The sequence below is a fragment of the Rhinoraja longicauda genome, chromosome 7 (assembly GCF_053455715.1).
Source record: "Rhinoraja longicauda isolate Sanriku21f chromosome 7, sRhiLon1.1, whole genome shotgun sequence".
NCBI classification, from domain to species: domain Eukaryota; kingdom Metazoa; phylum Chordata; class Chondrichthyes; order Rajiformes; family Arhynchobatidae; genus Rhinoraja; species Rhinoraja longicauda.
The window spans coordinates 58,062,544-58,082,493 of NC_135959.1; the positions used below are offsets into that span (position 1 = coordinate 58,062,544).

Here is a 19,950-nt window from a genome sequence, read left to right on the forward strand (position 1 = left end):
AGGGCCTGTTTCCGCGATGTATCAGCGATGTATCTCTAAAAAAAATGCAGTCTGAACGTCTAAAGCCTCAGCATTACAATACTGTTTTTATATTGTGGTCCTCTCTAAATAGATGTTAACATTGCATTTGCCTTCCTTACTACCGATTCAACATGCAAATTAACTTTTCAGGAAGTCTGCGCCAGTACTCCCAAGTCCTTTTGCACCTCCAATTTCTGAATCCTCTCCCCATTTAAAAAAGTCTACGCTTTTATTCCTGCATGATTGCACACTTTGCTATGCTGTATTCAGTTTGCCACTTCTTTGCCCACTCTCCCAACCTGTCTACGCTACCTGCACCTACCATCGTATCATCTGAAAACTGGCCACAAGGCCATCAATTCTATCACCCAGATCATTAATATACTACATGAAATGTAGCAGACCCAACACCTACCCCTGTGGAACATCGTTAGTCACAGGCAACCAACTAGAACAAGCCCTCATTATTCTCACTCTTTGCCTTCAGCAATTCAGCCTATCTTCTATCCATGCTAGTATCTTCCCTCTAATACCATGGGCTCTCATCTTGTTTAGCAGCTTCACATGCAACACTTGATCAAAGGTCTTTTGAAAATCCAAGTAAACAACATACACTCAGTCTCCTATTTTACTTCCTCAAAGGATTTCCCCTTCACAAAACCATGCTGTGTTCAGCCTATTTTATCATGTGCTTCGAAATAGAAACCTCATCCTTAATAATGAACTCTAACATCTTATCAACCACTTTAGTCAGGCTTCATGGTCTGTAGTTTCCCTTCTTTTGCCTCACTTTCTTCTTGAAGAGTAGAGTAACATTTGCAATTTTCCAGTCGTCTGGAACCACTCCTGAATCTAGAGATTCTTGAAAGAGTACTAATGCCTCCCTCAATCTCCAAAGCTATCTCTTTCAGAACCTGGGGGTGTAGTTCATCCGGTCCAGTTGTCTTATCCACCTTCAGACCTTTCAGCTTTCCAAGCAACTTCTCCTTAATAATTGCAACTTCACTAACTACTGCCCCCACTCTCTTGAATTTCTGGCACGTTGCTTGTGTCTTCCACTGTGAAGACTGTCGCAAATAACATATTCAATTTGTTTGCCATTTCTTTATTCCCAATTATTACTTCTCCAGTGTAATTTTCCAAGGCTCCAGTCCCACTCGTGTCTATTTTTTACACTTTATATATCTGAAACACAAACTTTGAAATGCGAAGTCTACTTCTCTTTCAGCCCGATCTACTCGATGAGTACTCATACATGCTAGGGTGAGCAGACCGAGCCAGCTGGTGAAGCTGCTACTTCACAAAGTCATTATTTTTTTTCCATCAAGATAGTGTCGGGCAGCACAGTGGCACAGCTGTTGTCCCTGTGACATTGTGGGCTTCCTTTGGGTGATCCATTTTCTTCCCACATCCCAAAGACATGTGGGTTTGTAGGTTAATTGGCCTCTGGGTTGTCCCTAGTGGATGAGAATGTGGGATAACAGAGAACTAGCGTGAACGGGTGATCAATGGTCGGCATGGACTTGGTAGGCTGAAGGGCCTGTAAGTATAAGAAAATAACTGCAGATGCTGGTACAAATCGATTTATTCACAAAATGCTGGAGTAACTCAGCAGGTCAGGCAGCATCTCGGGAGAGAAGGAATGGGTGACGTTTCGGGTCGAGACCCTTCTTCAGACGCCTGTAAGTATGTATCTTTACACAATTGGGAATGTGCAATGAAGAGTTGCATTTAAAAAATGAACAAACCAATTCTGAAATGCTAAAGAATGACACAAAATGCTGGAGTCACAGCTGGTCAAGCGGCATCTCTGGAGAACATGGATGGGTGGGCGTTGTTTCATGTCACGACCTTTCTTCGGACTGAATTTAAAACACTAACACTGTTTCTCTTCCAATCCGATCTACGGAGTAGAAACAATGAACCGCTGATAGGCACAAAATGTTGGAGTAGGTCAATCAGCAGCTCTGGAGAAAATGGATGGTTGACATTTGGGGTCTCAGGTCTCGTCTCGGTTCTCCAAAATATTCCAGATAGAATTTAAACTGAAGGTGGTCGGGACCTTTCTTCAAAACGGCAGATGCTGGTTTACAAAAAAGAGACACAAAGTGCTGGAGTAAAGTGCTCAGCGGGTAAGGCAGCATCTCTGGAGAACATGGATAGGCGACGTTTCAGATCGACGGTTGAGATGCAGAGACGGCGCTGGAGGAGCAACACCACGTGCCGCGAGGAGGGGGGAACGGTCGCACGGCAACGTGCGGAGTGACGTGACGGCCGTGCGGAGTGACGTGCTTTCTTTGTGGGCACCATGTCGGAGAGTTCGGCGCGGGCGGACATGCCGGCCAAGAGGCAGAAACTGAGCGACGAGAACAGCAATCCCGACCTGTCTGGCGACGAAAATGTAGGTGCACAGCACGGGGTTGGGAGCGTGGGGGGGAGGGAGGCCGTGACATCCGCGACGGTGGAGGGAACAAACCCTGGTGTAAAACCTTTGCCGCCGCTCGGATTGAGCCCGGGGAGGCCTGCGGTGCGGAGTGCGAGCATGTTGGCGGGCAAAGACCGAGCAACCTATGGCCTGGCTTCCCTCCCTTCTGCCGCTCACCCTTTCCCACTGCTCGTCAGTGGGACTCTGATCTGGAGATACCGGTGCAAGCAGAGAGCGGCTTTAAGCCGCAGCGAAACAAGGATCTGCAGAAGCTGCTTTACGAAACAAAAAGGACACAAAGTACTGCAGTAACTCAGCGGGTCATGGACCTGTAACTTTAAAGGGCAACGGTATCACCCTAACAGTGCGAATAAAATGACCCGTTGGAAGAAAGTTGTTCTGGTTCATGTCATGGGGTTTATTTCACTTACTGCATTGTAATAGACGGTGTCGTGCTGTGGTGGTATCTTTGCCAGAAATTCTGGCGTTGCTTCCATCTACTGTGCACCGACTGTGACTACAAGTCTCAAATTGGTCTTGTGCTGGTCGATTTACGATTAAATTTGGCGTTGAAATGGTTGCATTTGTTTGATTCTGCGTTAGTAGGAATTTAAGGGACCTGGTGTATTATTCTGAGGTCAACACAAAAAGGTATTCATAAAGAAGGTGTGCCAGTGTCTTTACTTGGAAGTTGAAAGATATTTAGTATGTCACTGAATACTCTATAACAGGCCTTTATTTCTGAACCATAGAAAGTTGAAACAAGGAACTGCTGATGCTAATTTACCAAGGAAAGATACAAAATTTTAGAGTAACAGCTGGCCTGGCAGCATCCCTGGAGAACATGGATCGGTGATGTTTTGGTTCTGAAGAAAGGTCCTGACCCAAAACTTCATCTATTCATGTTCTCCAGGGATGCTGCCTGACCCGCTGAGTTGCTCCAGCATTTTGTGTCTTTCATACTGTAGAAAGTATCCAGACTGGCTACATCATGGCCTGGTATAGAAATTCCAACTTGCTGAAACCCAAGAGACTAGAGAGCGTGATGGATACAGCCCAGTCCATCATGGGCACATCATCCCCATCGCCAAAAGAATCTATGGGATGTGCAGCCTCAAGAAGGTGACATCTGTCATCAAGGTTTCCCACCCTCTGGGTTTTGGCCTCTTTTTACTACTGCTGTTGGGCAGGAGATAACGAAGCATGAAGTCCCATGCTTTCAGGTTCATGAATAGCTACTATCTTACAATCATTAGTTTCTTGATCGACCTGCGCAACCGATCTCAGCAATGGAACGCTACTGATGATTTGTGTCAGAAGGAACTTCAGAAGCTGGTTTAAACCAAAGATAGACACAAAAAGCTGGAGTAACTCAGCAGGATATGCAGCATCTCTGGAGAGAAGTGATGTTTTGGGATGAGACCCTTCTTCAGTCTGATGATTTTTTCCCTGATCTTGGACTTGATTTCCTAACAGTGCTAGAGAAACTTGGCAAGCCAGGCAGTGTCTGTGTAGGGAAAATAATAGATAGGGACCAATTTTCTAACTCAGTCTGAAGGAGGGACTTGATCCAAAACATCACCTGTTCTTTTACCTCAAGAGATGCTGCCTGGCCTGCTGAATTTCTCCAGCAACTTGTTTTTGCTCAAGATTCCAGTATCTGTAGTCTCTTGTGTTTCTGACTTGTTTTTCTAATTATGCTTGCGGTAATGTTCTTTCATTTTCATTGTCTTTCATTTCAATGTCTTGCATAATTTTTCTATAACTTATATTTTGTGTGTTGACTGAGTCTATGTTCCTGTGATTGCTGCAGCAGGCATGATTTTTGTTATGCCTGCTATACAGGGTAGAGATTTTGAGGCCATCTTCAATCTCTCGTTACGAAGGTCAAAAGTTTCCACTTGTTTTAAAAGGGCATCAATAATACCACTGCCCAATAAGAGTATGTTGAAATCCTCAATGACTGAAGTGTGTTCAGAGGTTGGTTATGATGCATGTTAACCCCTATCTTGGCAAGGACCTGGACACTGCAATTTGCCTACTGCCACAATAGTACAACAGGGGATGTGACTGGCTCTCCACTCATTGGACCACTTGGACAATAAGGGCACTTATATGACGCTATTATTTGCTGACTGCAGCTCGCTTTCAACACTCGTCCCCTCCAAGCTTGTTATCAAGCTTGTCCCGATGCAAGTGGATCTTCAACCTCGTCATTGGCAGACCACGATCAGAATGAATTAGCAACAGTATTTAATTTTCTAACCATCAGCACAAGAGCACCTCAAGGCTGTTCTCAGTCCTCTGCTCTGTTCACTCAATACCCACGACTGTGTGGCCAGATGCAGTTCCAACGCCATCTTTAATTTTGCAAAAGATACATTCATCATTGGCTGAATAATGGACAATGATGAGTCTAAGTGCAGAAGGGAGATTGAAAATTTGATTGGTGCCAGGGCAATAATCTTGCTATCAACAAGACCAAGGGGCAGATTGGTGACTTTAGGAGGGGAAGGTCAAGGATCCACAACCCTGCCTTCAACGGGTTGCAGTGGAATGAATCAACTACTTAAAGGTTTTCTGCGCTGCATCTGAGGACCTGTCCGAGGTCCACCACCTTGATGCAATCATAAAATAAGCCCGTCAATACCCGGAAGATTGAGATTTGATATGTTGACAATATTCTGGAACTTCTACCGATGTACAGAAGAAAGCATACTGTCTAGTTGCATCATGGCTTGGTTTGGCAATGATCATCAGGATAAAAAGATTACAGTGAGTGGTAGATACTGTCTGGTTCATCACAGGTACTGACCTCTCCACCACTGAATGGTTCAATAGGAAACAATAACGACAAATGACCAATAACATCAAAGACCCACTTCATGCTGGCCATGATCTTATTTTACTCCTAACGTCAGGAAGAAAGCATGAGTCTGAAAGCTATGACCACTGGCAGACCTCCCAACCCTTCCGAATTTGGCAGAAAGTTTCCGCTTTCTTATTTCATTTCCGTCATTCTGATTTCGCCTCACATTTTTCCACAAAGCACATGCCTCGCCTCGCCGCTATACTTGCCTCGCCGCTCGCCTTGCCGCGGAGCGTGAGGCCAGTTGATGTTGAGAGGGGATGGGGGGGTTGGGGTGCAGGGGAGGGGGGCAGGGGAGTGAGAGGAATGGTGGCCGGGGGGGGTGGAGGAAGGGAGGGGGAGAGTGGGGGGAGTAGGTGGGTGGTGGGAAGTAGGGGGCGTGGATAGAGGGGGGGTGGGGGGGGTCAGGGTTGGGGGGAACATGGACCGTTGTGATTTGCTGTTGAAGACCACTGGAACAAGTATGTCTTCAATTAAATTAGTTATGTGCAGTTTTTTAAATGAAACTCTTTCTTCATAGCTTAATCTTACATTTTATGACCATAGTTTTTATTCAATACCAAGATACCAAGAGAATTGGGATGTGTAAGGAAAAAGCAAAATAGAAAAAACAAAACAAAACAATTTTTTCTTTGTTGTAAAAAGTATTTCTGTTCAATAACCTTTCTATAATATTAGAATATACTCATGATAGGCCTGACATTGTACATGTAGTCCAAGAACTAGACTGTTGGAAATAATAGTCGTTTTTCACACGTGAATATAGCGCAACGCGTACGCGCATTTGGCATGCATATTTGTTTTGCTGAAAAGTTGCATTACGCGCCATATTATGAATTTTGATGTAAAATTCTGAATTTTGGACATCAAAATTCTGAATTTGTAAAAATCAAATGTTGGGAGATCTTAACTTTTTCCCAACAACATCAGGCTCTTAAACACTGCACCACACTAAACTCAGCTATGAGCTTCTATCGACTGACTGGTTGTACTAAGGACTGAGCTTTTTACAATAATACAGTGGTTATTAATTGATTGCGTTTTTTGTTTATTGTCTATTTACAAGTCTATTATGCTGCAAGTAAGAATTCTGTTGTTGGCACAAATGACAGCAACAGGCTTTTCGGCTCAATGTCTGTGTTGAGTGTGATGCCAAGATAAACTAATTTCATTTGGTTGCACATGATCCATATCGGTCATTCCCTACTGTAACTGCCTAAACCACCACTCCTGGCAGCGCAGTCTAGGAACCCACCTACCATGCCTCATGAAGTTTTATGATGTGCAGGTGAGATAGAGATTCACATACTCTAACACACCCACTGCATATTCTCTAACCTCATCATCATTCAGTGCTCCTAGTGTGGACTCCTTTACATTGGCGAGACCAAGCATGGACTAGGCCAGTGCTTCTTAAACTGGTGAATGGTTCACCCAAGGGTGAATGAAACTAGCGGGGTGCATGAAGGGTGAATGATTTCATATATATAAAATTATATACAAGGGAGAATAAGATGAAAATTACCAAAAAACATAAGAAAATTTAGCCGAGGGTGAATGAAATTTTGTGATAAAGACTCATGGGTGAATGAGTTTAATAAGCACTGGACTAGGCGACAGTTTCACCGAACTCCTGCACTCTATCTGCATGCCGGATCATTCTACTTCCCCATCCCATTTCCAGACTGATCTTTCTGTCATGGACCTCCTCCATTGTCAGAGTGAAGCCACATGCAAACGAGAGGAACATTACCACATATTCCACTTGGGCAGCCTACGACGCTACAGTATGAACATTGAATTCTCCAATTTTGGATAACTAACAAATACCCTGCCCATCTCTTCCCTGTGACACACTTGGAAGCGCACCCATTTCTCCCACAGTCTCGCCACCCTTTCCACCCCCCTCCTCCACCTATATCCCTTCATCTGTCTTCACATTTCACACCTGTTTCTTAACTGCCATTTGCCTTTTCATCCCTGATTGTTGTGCAACCATCTGCCATCAAAGCACTCATCACTGTATCCACCTATCACTCACTGTATACTGCCCCCACCTCTCCCTCCTCCATTACAATCAATCTGAAGAGGGGTCCCAATCCAAAATGTTGCCTATCCATGTTCTCCAGAGATGCTATCTGACATGCTGCACTTTGTTGTTTTTTTACTGTCTGACTATCCTTGGAAATCTTGTTGAAACTCTGAATCATAGTCACACTACACAAATGTGGGCCTTTTGCTGAAATGTTTTATTAAAGTTTAATATAAATGTTGCTGCATTTATCTTCCATGATTTTTAAATGATTATGATTTTAGTTGTGTGCTGACTTGTGATGTTATATAAATATGAAGCCCCACAAAAGCCATAATCTCTTTGTAAGATTTTTGTGTTAGTTTATTGTTCTACTTGTTTATAGGATGATGCTGCCAGCATAGAGAGTGGTACAAATACAGAGAGACCAGACACACCTACAAACACACCAAATGTACCTGGACGGAAAAGCTGGGGGAAAGGAAAATGGAAATCCAAGAAATGCAAATATTCATTCAAATGCGTCAACAGTCTTAAGGTTTGTGTGAGTGAAAATATCAATGTCTGATATTCTAACCGGACTCGTATAGCGCCTAATGGCCTTTTCAGAATTTTATTCCTTTTCTTGTGTTCATTTTAGTGTAAGTATTTTCTTCCAGGCCAATCAGTTCTACCAGGTCAGTGCTCTGTGTGTTAACATTGAGGGGTGTAAATGTACTTAAAATATTGTGGGCAGAATGTTATACCATTTGTGACCTAACTTGATTAATAACTACCTAGCACAGATTGCTTGCTTGTTCACTCTATGCTGGATTTTGCTACTTAAGAGCCTCCCAAAGTCTTCTGGTTCTGAGATTTTTCTGTGTGATTTGTGTCACTTCTCTTGCTGCCTTAGATGTGGAGAAAATGTTTCTCCTTGGGATTATGAATCTAAGGACCATAAATAGACATTAGTGTCTAAATAATTGGAATTGCCCTCTCTGGCAGTTTTCCATTCCATTAAAATGAAGAATCTATGTTTTCCGGCAGAATTGTGAAAAGTTGGTGCTCTGCCTTTAGATTGCATGTACTTCTTAGTATTGGAGCGTAATGCTCCTTGAGGAAATTAGACTTCCATTGGCATGTAGTTGTCTGATCCAAATGATTAATCTGGCCTATTCATAAAAATAATATGTACGGTTGATTTAAGGGAAGGTTTGATAAGTATAGAATGGAAAATTATATGGAGTGGGCACAAAGGCGAGCATTAATCTGTTGGGGTAAATGTGTTTTTGTGGTGAAATTTTATGTAATTCTTGCATCCCTCTGAAATCTGGCACAATCTTCCTTTATCTGCTGATTTCCATAGGAAGAACAAGTTTTACTCATTTCTTTATTATTAGGGAGCATGTTTACTTTTTAAAACATTCAACATTGTTTTTAAGACTTTCATTTGCTATAGAATAATATGCCATAACCCTGACTTTTTGATGAGAATTACTTGTTTCTAACTTCAAAAAGCTTCCATCATAATACAGGTTAAACATTTTTCTGAACTGCTGCTTACGGTTTTTGCATTACATTTGCAGAATAGTTACTTAGGTGTTCCTAGGAAGGAATATTGCCAAAAAATTCAAGTGATGAAAGCTGATGTGATGATATAAACCAGAATTATTGACATACCATGGTTTGCCTTTTATAACCTGGGCAAATCAATCTGGGGAGGCACAGTGGTGCAGTGGTAGAGTTGCCTTACAGCTTCAGAGACCCAAGTTCGATCCTGACTATGGATGGTGTCTATGGAATTTGTACGTTCTCCCTGTGACCGCGTGGATTTTCTCCCACGCTCCAATGGCGTACAGGTTTGTAGGTTAATTCGCTGCGGTAAAATAATTGTAAATTGTCCCTCGTGTGTAGGATTGTGTAGTCTACAGGTTGATCGCTGTTCGGCGGGGACTCGGTGGACAGATGGGCCTATATCCGCGCTGTATCTCAAGTTTAAAAGTCTAAATAGTTTGCCAAAAGACTATTTCAGAAATTAATCAGAATGCACATTTAAAAAAATTATACGACATACATTTTTGACTTTGTGCAGACTATTATAAATATATAATTAGAAATTGAATAGTTTCTAATAAAGGGCATACATTTTATTTTCTATGAACTGAGATTACAAGAGAAAAATATAAAATAAGCAATGCAACCACGTGAAATTTTCAAATTGGAAAAATTCTACTATGATTGGGTCGTTATCACGAATATTGACCATTATATGGATATTAATAATGGCCTCTTGACAGCATTGTTTGATGCTGCAATATTTTGCAATGCTCCAAACTAAATTTTAAGCAAGGAAATTATTATTTTTGTTTTGTAGGAGGATCATGGTCAACCACTTTTTGGAGTACAGTTCAACTGGCACAGTAAGGAGGGAGATCCTTTGGTCTTTGCCACTGTTGGCAGCAACCGGGTCAGTGTTTCAAATTATGTGATTTAACAAAAATGTAACCACAAATTTACTTGTTAACTGCTTTAGCAGAAGGCTAACATTTGGACTGGTGTGCTGAATGACCTGTTTCCATGCCACGTGACTCAATGTCCTATATTCCTTCTACAGTTGGAATTTTGATTTACTTCTGAAAGCTTAAAAAAATGTCGTGGTGGAGCCCATTATTCTTATTTCCCCAAAATTATGCTGCAAATTGCACTTTTATTTTGGCACAGAATCTGGCCTGTTATATTTCAACGGGGATTGTAAAAAATTGATTCAGAGGCATTGGGGAAATTACTTTTAAAATTCTTTTGATGTTATTGGTAGAGTTAGTTTATAAAAAGGTTCTTTAGTTCAATTTTAATAGCATGTAAATGTCTATTTAAAAATATTTTAAAAATCATTCAGAGGTTTTATAGTTGGCTAAACCTGCACTAGCTTTATCTGGATATTTTAGGGCCTCCACACTATCCTTGGTGCATAGAGGCCAAATGAGAGAGCCTGTTCACATCTGGCCCAGGTATTGAGGATTTAGGTGAAGAGGTGGCATTTACATATAACTGGCTCGGTCCTGCATTGTTTGATCTCTCTATTCAAATTCTCTCTTTTTATTTGGACTAGGTCACACTTTATGAATGTCACTCTCAAGGGGAAATGCGATTATTGCAATCATATGTGGACGCTGATGTATCCTTTGAATACAGTCATATAATGATGGGATGTGAAGTTGGTACTTGCGGAGAGATAACTTTATTTTGTATGCGCTACTAGGTTACTTAATGCCTCAAATTTTAAAAGAGCCATTTTCAACAGGATGATCGGTTTTACTTTGCGGAAGTGAGTAAAGTTCAAGGGCAGTCAGTATCATTGAGCAACAGAATCTATGTCAATAACTGCATCAAAATTAAATATTAGAGTAGGAAGCTGGCATAGAGATTTATTTTTAATAATTTGAAGGGCTGAAATTTTTTCCAGCAGATAACTGGATTGGGTAAAAGCTAAAATAGATTTTAAATGGATATTAAACTTGAATGTAATTATGTTAAATAATAACATATACGTGATATCGGGGTTTAAACCTCGAAAGAATTAAGCAAAATTATTTTGCCTGTTTGAAAACTTGGTGAATAAATCAAAGGAGGGATGTTTCCTCATTCAGATTGGAGGAAGAGTTGCGATTTAAAAAAATAAATTAAAAAAATGCAGAAGCAAAGACAAATGAATAAAGTTTATTTCAGTATTGACAATAACTTGAGCTAATCAGACAGACGAGAACTTCTACACATGTGCGTGGACATATGACAGTAATACAAGCCACCCCCTCTTGTCAGTGGCTGGATCAAGGGGCATTATCCGAATTATTAATCCTATCTCTATGCAGTGTATTAAAGTGAGTATGAACAGGTGTGAATGGATCATTTGTATATTACATTTTACTAATGACTATTTTGCTCTTGTTTATGAAAAGAAAGAAAACAAATAATGTAAAAGGCCAATTCCTCTTGGATAAATTTTAATAATCTTTGATCCTCCCACAAAACCATGACTGTGACAAATTTGTGCCTTTTACTTTAAAAAAAATTTGTTTGAATTAAATGTTTTTGAGTTTCAAATATAGCTGGTTCTAAATCAAGCTGTATTGTTCAGAGCTTTGGTATGCTGTCAGGTGAAAAAAGATAAATGTGTCCTTTATTTTTGAGAGACTTCCTAATCACATTTGTAATACTGCTTCTTTCAGTTAGAGCTTCATTGTTGTAGTGGTAATCATGGATGTCAAATGTTGGTCCATAAAATTGTGCGATAACTATCTGGGTTTCAAATATTTGATAGTAACTCTACTAGGGACAAATCCACAACTTCTAGGGACTTGCTTGGTCTATGCAGTCACCCAGATTTGCTCAGGTTATTTTTTTTCTCTATAAAATGCTGTGGTCTGTGTAAAGTTTAGAGGTTTAATAAAGGAAGGAGTTATATAATTGCTCACAATCTTGGAAGATGGTGAGTTTCTTTTTATATTGACAGGTGAAATAGACTCGCTGTTTACATTGGATATTGATGTAAACCAAGAAGTTTTATACAGTTTAAAGACCTTATTTCATGATCAGATGTCAATTTATCCCTTCACTAATTTACAGATTAATTTTAATTTGAAATTATAAAACTTGAATAGAATTTATGCAAAAAGTTACAAGAGGCTAAATCACTGGACTTTTTCCCAGTTTCAGGTTGTCTGAACATTTCCGATTTTGAAGGGAGTTAATAATTAAGGTATAGCACAACTGTCAATAATGCTATTTTTGATGTTAGGTGTGGAGATGATAATGATGGATGTTATTTCATTTGGGAAGTCAATTCTACTTGCAGAAAATCTTTAGAAATCAACAGTTTACAAATTATATTGGTGCTTTTATAGTCAAGGTATATTTTCAGTTTATTAAGTTGCTGATTTAAAGTAGATTAACTTCATTATTTTAAGTAAGTAATATTTATTCATTGTAAGTGATATTAACATGGCCTTCTTCCCTCTTTATTAATTGTAGCACTATGTCGGACATGGTAATGCGATTAATGAACTGAAATTCCACCCCAGAGAGCCAAATCTTCTTCTTTCTGTGAGCAAAGGTGAGCTGACAGTTAACCAGCTTGTTAACTAGCTTAGTTTTTGGGGTTCTGTATGGGATTGAAAACATATCTGACAATTCTTTTGATGGTTGGCTGCAGATACAGCAATGTTTTGCTGGATGGAAATGTTGCCTTGAACCTTATGGTAGGAATTGGATGTTATACTGTTTATATCTGCTTAGAATTAAATTACATCTTAATTTAAAAACTTTACAAATTTTAAATTCAAAAGTTTGTCTCTGATTTTTAAAAGAATATATTGCAAAGCAATCAAGTCATGTATTCTGATTGAAGGTTAAACATGAGTTGTGGAACAACTGAAGGTTATAGTGTCACTATTTGGGAAACGTTTTGCACAAATTCCCCTCAGATGCAAGAGCCTTTAGTTTGTCAAAATATTTTTTAAACCGTGCAATCTGTGTGAAGTATTCCACCCGAGGCTAAATGGAACGAACCTATGTTTTACATTAGATCATGCACTAAGGTTTTGGAACATCCAAACTGACACTTTAGTTGCGATATTTGGAGGCGTGGAAGGACACAGAGATGAAGTTCTGAGTGCAGTAAGTGACCAATGTTGTTTTATTCTGTTGTAATATTCTGCTTCTCTGTGTAACTGAATAAGAAATAGAATATAGAAAGATACAGCACAAGAACGGGCTATTCAGCCCACAATTTCTGTGCTGAACATTATGCCAAGGCTATCACTTATCTACTTGTACATAATCTTATTCCTTCATTCTCTATATATCCGTATGCCTATCCTAAAGTCTTTTAAATGGCACTATCATAATCTGCCTCCACCACCACTCCTGGCAGTGCGTTGCTGGCGCTCTTCGTATAAAAAATCTTGCTCTACACATCTCCTTCAGACTTTCCCCCTCTCACCTTGAGCTATGGCCACTAGTTTTTGATTTTTCAAACCTGGGAAAAAGATTCTGATTACTGTATTTATCCTCATAATTTTATATACTTCTTTCAGGTCTCCCTGCAACCTCTGGTGTTCTAGAGAAAACAATCCAAATGCAGGGACTATATTGATTTTTAAATTTTTTTTAAGTCTTTGCATGTTAATAATTGGATGATCTAGAGTGCACTGTCGTCTAATTTCTAAATGTTACTTATTGCATGACGTTTCAGCTTTGTAAACGTTTTCTCTCACCATGTCAAATACCATGATTGCATTTCGGGCCAGCAGAGTAGGAACATGACAACCAGAAATTATGCTTGTTGAGGTGATGGAGGTTTATTTGCATCATTAAAGTGGGATTTTCAGAGTAAATTGCAGAGCCCTGAGAATGTTGTAGAGCAGACAAATCGAAACATACAGATACATAGTTCCCTGGAAGTGGTGTCACAGGGTGGTCAAGAAGGTTTTTGGTTCTTTGAAATTTATCATTAAGGGCATTGAATGTAGAGGTTGGGATGTTAGGTTATAGGTGTGCAAGATGTTGGTGAGGCTGCATTTGAAGTATTGTGTTCAGTTTTGGTCACCCTGTAACCAGCTGTAATTTGTGATAACCAATGGTTAGAACATTGGAAAAACTCTTTCACGTTGCCATGAATTGTATCATGAATTATTTTTTCTATATGTTCAATGTGTTTTGAGGTTTGAGTTTAATGTCTTAACTGATATATTGTACATGTGCTAGTGAAGTATGTTGATAAGTTCATTGAGGTTATTTGCTGAGGATTGAAAAGTACAATATGATCCTGCATTCTTATATTTGGGTGCTTTCAGCAAATTAAATGCAGTCTTAGGAATCTGGTATAAAGGACTTACCTTATGGTTGACATGTAAGAGTTTGCTATTCTCAATGCCCTGATATATTAAATCGAAATTGAAGATTTATCATCAAACTTAATGGGCATTGCAGGTACATGGCAAGCCTGTTAAGAATATGCAAAAGATATTTTGTGACCGGTTGACATGATCATTGTGTTGTTTTACCTTTAACTTCATTTATAGGATTTTGATCTTCTTGGAGAGAAAATAATGTCTTGTGGCATGGATCATTCCCTTAAATTGTGGCGAATCAACTCAGAAAGAATGTTAAAGGCTATTAAGGCATCAAATGAATATAATCCAAGTAAAACTAACAGGTAACGTATTTCAATACTCTGCCTTGTTTGTTACATTGCCTTTAGGATTTGCCATGATAAGTTCATTTATAATAAATGGTCTGCTTTTTTATTTGTTGCCTTAGCAGATAGGTAAACTGATATCTTAAAAACTTTGCTGTGTGTGTTGAAGTTTATAGATATTTCACAAGTATGTACAAGATAAGAAACCCCCAATCATTCCTATAATTTTGCAAAAAATATAGTTAATTTCCAGCATCCTTGCTTTGAATTTGGGTTTATGTTGTAATCATGTCTGCCTCAGTGTCCACATTGTAGTACATTTTTGTATAAATATCTGATTAATACTAGATAGTCTGGATGTACATTTTTGTGTAAATATCTGATTAATACTCATTAGTTCTGGATTTTCATGTGAACTCTGCTTTTAACTGCTTATGGATTCTTACATTTTGTAAAATTTGTGCAGTTTTGCAAAGAGCTTTAAAATTACTATTAATTGTCAAATTCTGTTTATTTTGAATAGCTATTATTAATTTGACTTATTGATTCATGTGCAGGCATTGTATAAAATATTTTTGTGCATTGAACTGGCCAGCAATTTAGTGCAACAAAGGTCTCTGTGTCTGTGCACTGCAGCATGGAAGTCATGATTGTGTTGAAAGTCTGGTGTAAGTGCATCTAGCACCTCATCATCTTGGATATCTCATTCTTCAACTCCATTCATTTGAATATGCTGCATGAGAAAGTTATGTTTAATTAAATGTTCTCGATTTTACTGTGTGCTATTTTTTTTTGTATTGTAGGCCATTTGTGTCACAGAAAATTCATTTCCCTGATTTTTCTACAAGAGATATACATAGGAATTATGTGGACTGTGTGCGGTGGCTTGGAGATCTGATATTATCAAAGGTGAACATTTTGTTTTTTATTCAATCGGTCGGTAACTTTTTGAGTACAAATAGATTTTTAGCATTGAACTTGCTTTTGCTCCAGGTGAGATGTAGATATATAGCAATGAAAAGTCTCTTCAGGAAAAACTAGAAATCACGTGAAAATAAATTTGCTTTTAGTAATGTTATACTTTGAGGATTGATAATTGCATTGGATATTTCTAATGGACTGCGGAGCAGACTCAATGAACTGAATGGCTTAATTCTGCTCCCATGTATTATGATCTTATGATATTTTCTGTTATTTGGGAATTGTGTTTTAAAATGAAATGTATGATAAGCATGGAATGTTATTCTTTTATCAAAAGGTTTTGATGGCACTTGTTTATTTTGACATGCAGAATTGTTTTATAACTTCTGCATTATGAATGCTGACCACAAACATTGATGGTTTTGTTATTTTTGTTTCAGTCTTGTGAAAATGCCATTGTGTGCTGGAAACCCAGCAAAATGGAAGATGACATTGATAGAATAAAACCAAATGAATCAAATGTGACAATACTGGGAAGATTTGATTACAGTCAATGTGATATCTGGTACATGAGGTTTTCAATGGATTTCTGGCAGAAGGTAAGAATAAAGTATATAGAAATGTTTAGTCAATATAATTTAGTAGTAGATTTCTATCTTATTAGTTTATTGGTTACATGGCTGCCAGTAACCATCCTAAGGGTTATGTTCTACTTTATTGAAAGGATTTCAACGTTAATAAAGAATTATAGACAACAGGATTAGGTGAGTGGGGAAGAATACAATTGTATGTATAATAGTTCCTCTGCTAAACTTGTAATGTTTTTAATTGAGTGGCTTTCTGTGTTTATTTTTTCATGTTTGGGTTTATTGCTGCTATCAATTGCTGAATATTGGGGTTTTGATTTCAAGATTAACATGCAAGTAATAAAGAATGATCAATTGTGTTGAGTTAATTGGTCAGTGCCTTTCAAATGCTAACTATTCAATTATTAAAATCTAGATTTCTTTTTAAAGATGCTGGCTTTGGGTAATCAAGTTGGAAAACTTTATGTATGGGACCTTGAAGTGGAAGATCCTCATAAGGCTAAGTGAGATTTTTTTTTCATTGTCTTTTGTAAATTACATACTAATTTCAAATCAACGTATAGGTTCTCCACTTTTTTTGAAATTATGAACATAGTGCTTTCTGTGGGCCTGCTATCAAAACATTCTGGTGAGACTCGCTTTATTTATAAAAATGGAGGCTGGTTTACACAAATGTTAATTCTTCCATCTTGTATAGATTTCTAATTTATCCTTATCAATGACCGAACTTGCTGACCAACACACTTACGTCTCTTACTTAACTAGATGCTTATTGTATAACAAACTGCTAGGTGTGGCTGAAGGTGAGATTATCCGAGTTTACCTGTAAGTTTTATGATTAACTCCAGAACTTGCAAAAGAAAAAGAATGCTAGTCCATTGTGCAAAATAATTTGTGAATTCTACCATTTGTGAACTGCTGCCCATTAGTTGATACTGCAGCTAAACTTTCGAATATTTTCTGATTCTGTCTTTTTTTTAGATGCACAACACTGGCTTATCCAAAATGCACTGCAGCTATACGCCAGACCAGTTTTAGCAGAGATAGCAGTATTCTCATCGCTGTTTGTGATGATGCCACGATTTGGCGCTGGGACCGACTTCGATAAAAAGATGTCTTCTGAATCATGCACCAATGACACGAATATTTTCTCAGCTTGCTTAGGCTAATTTTTATTTTGTTAAATAAATTGTGTTGTCTGTGTAGATTTGCTCATGCAATCTGCACAGTTTGACTTTTTCCATTATGCGGCTTGTTGTTGCCTTTATTCTGTCAATAAATATATATTTTTATATACTGTCTGCCTGTATGTTAATATGGTTGGTAAATCATGAACAATTGCATTTATAATTACAATAAAACTGGTATAATAACATTCAACTAATAATTTGAAGAGTTGACTATGCTGCAGCTAATGTCTAAAAACATTTTCTCGCCTGTGATGCCTTTGCACTGGACTTTAGAAGATCTGAAACCGACCAGATGTTGGGAAATGGGATTGGATTGCCTTACACTGTTAGGTAGCATAGACGATCTCTTATGCCAGTACGGTCTTTGGTTTTGACAAATACACCTAAATTTGGACAGGCCACTGTTCATTAACAATTCTTCAATCTGCTTGGTTAAGGAGATACAAGAAACCATAGATGTTGGTTTACAAAACAAAAACCGTGCTGAAGTAATTCGGCGGGCCAGGTAGCATTTCTGAAAGACATGGATGGGAGACGGGTCCTGACCCGAAACATCACCTATTCATATCTCCCAGATGCTGCCTGACCTGATTTATTCCAGCACTTTTATTTTGCTTGGTTATGGAAATGCCCAAATGATTCAAGTGCAAAATTGCAATAAAACGAAGTGCTCAAAATATTCAACAAAGTAACATCTAAGGAAATAAGTAAGGGTTAATATTTTAAGCTTGATGACTCCATTGACCTGGGACTGTATAATCGTAACATGAGCTCGCCTTGTTTTCATTGTCCAAATACTTCAGGAATTCAGTTTAAAATCAATTTAAACTGAAAGGGGATTATATAAGTGCTACTTTGGGTTCTTTACTGCATTACTCACTAGAGCACCATCGTCTGTGCACTGAATACACTTGTACCATTTAGTCAGGCATATGACATGATAACAAACAATACATTGAATCACAGATGGTATATAGATGGTATATATATGTGCCAAATGGCCAAAGGACTCATTATTTGCAGTGAATGAAAAATTGACTGATCTTTTCCAATTTGGGCAAACCAAACAGATTACATGGTTGCTTTATAAAAAATACCTTTAAATCTACAACAATCACCCTGAACTTCCAGTTGCCCATCACTTTAATTCTTTATCCCACTCCTCATATTCTCTAGATTTGTCCTCCCAGCCTGTTCCACTTGGAATGGTGGAATCATCTTTCATCTGAACTCTTACACATTTTCATAAAATCAGCCTAGCATTTTAAGTTCACCATCAAATTTCAAGCATCTATATTTTGTTTTCTACTAATTAATTTATCACCATCTATATGTTTCCTCTGGACCCTTTGCACCTGCTGTGCTTTTCAAAGCTATAATAGCTGATCGTCTATTTCAATACCATTGTCCAGTGTCCTCTCACACCCCAAAATATATGCTAAAAATATGGTCAATGACTTGGTCTCCAAAACATCCTCAGTAATATTCTCTGCGCCACTTGTCATTTTTTATCTCAAAATCAATGCTCTTCAATGTAGTTTTCAAGGTCAGTTTGTTGTCACATGTACCAATTAAGGTACAGTGAAACTCGATTACCATACAGCCATACTAAAAAAAGCAACAACACGCACAACTGCATAAAAGTTAACAAACATCCACCACAGTGGATTCCTCACTGATGGAAGGCAGTAAAGTCTAATCTTCCCTCTTTATTCTCCCGTGGTCGGGGGAGTCGAACCACCCGCAGTTGGGGCGATTGAAGCTCTCGCGTTGGGATGATCAAAGCTCCCACGTCAGGCCGTTCGAAGCTCCTGTGACTTGGAGCTCTCGCAGTCAGTCCCTAACCAAGGACCGCAAGCTCTGCGATGTTAAATTTCGCAGGCTCTCGCGGTTGGAGCTCAGATAGGTCCCTGTCAAAGGGATCGCCAGCTCCGCGATATTAGGCCGCAGTGTGGACAGAGATACGATCTCTGTCGGGGTAAGAGATTTTAAAAAAAAGTTAAAACAATCTAAATACTAAAACATACATTTAACACATGCTAAAAATAACAAATAAGGAAAACGACAAAACAAATTTGGCGAGGCAGTCATTGCTGGCGCCACTCAATGGAATCCCAGTGAAGTATGTTTGATAACCTGATCACTAATGGCTAATAGACTGCCACAAGTTCACTGTCCCGAGTGAAGAAAGTTGTCTTTCATCTTAGTCCTAAATACTGTAATTGTTTACTCAGACTATGACCCCTGGTTTCAACATTTCCCTTTCCCTTCCACCTCTAGCCAGGGTAAACATAAACATCATCGTGGATTCAGCCTGTTAAGCCCTGATGGAATTTATGTTTCAGATCAATTTCATCTCATCAACTCTGAAGGTATTCTGGTGGGATGCATCTTAGTATGAGAACTGTGCTGCTATTGACTGCTTGAACCTACAGAATGGTGAACACAGCCCCAGCTGGAGGAACAGCATATTCTGCTTGGGTAGCTAACAACCCAATGGTATGTTGAATTCTCCAATTTTAAGTAATTAACCAACAACCTCCAACCTTCCTCCCAATTTTTCCCTCCCACCTCACCTTGCTACTCCACTTTCCTATCCTCTCCCACATTCTTCCTCCCTACCCCAACCTTGCTTTTATGAGAAATAAAATTGAGGGGGAAAATGACAAAACAAACCACGTTTCAGCAATTGGGCCGTGGAAGTGGGCAAAATGGCTGTATGCCAGCA

General features: G+C 38.9%; 1 protein-coding gene across 1 annotated transcript; it reads left to right on the forward strand.

Annotated features, from left to right (window-relative positions):
• Positions 1-2,301: 2,301 nt before the first annotated feature.
• On the forward strand, positions 2,302-17,338 carry eed (embryonic ectoderm development). Its single transcript, XM_078402664.1, has 12 exons — positions 2,302-2,422; positions 7,733-7,885; positions 9,704-9,796; positions 10,439-10,504; positions 11,082-11,207; positions 12,358-12,439; positions 12,911-13,002; positions 14,409-14,542; positions 15,328-15,433; positions 15,886-16,044; positions 16,462-16,535; positions 17,014-17,338. The coding sequence occupies exons 1-12, from the start codon at positions 2,330-2,332 to the stop codon at positions 17,138-17,140; spliced, it is 1,305 nt and encodes a 434-aa protein (XP_078258790.1). The 5' UTR covers positions 2,302-2,329; the 3' UTR covers positions 17,141-17,338.
• Positions 17,339-19,950: the final 2,612 nt, after the last annotated feature.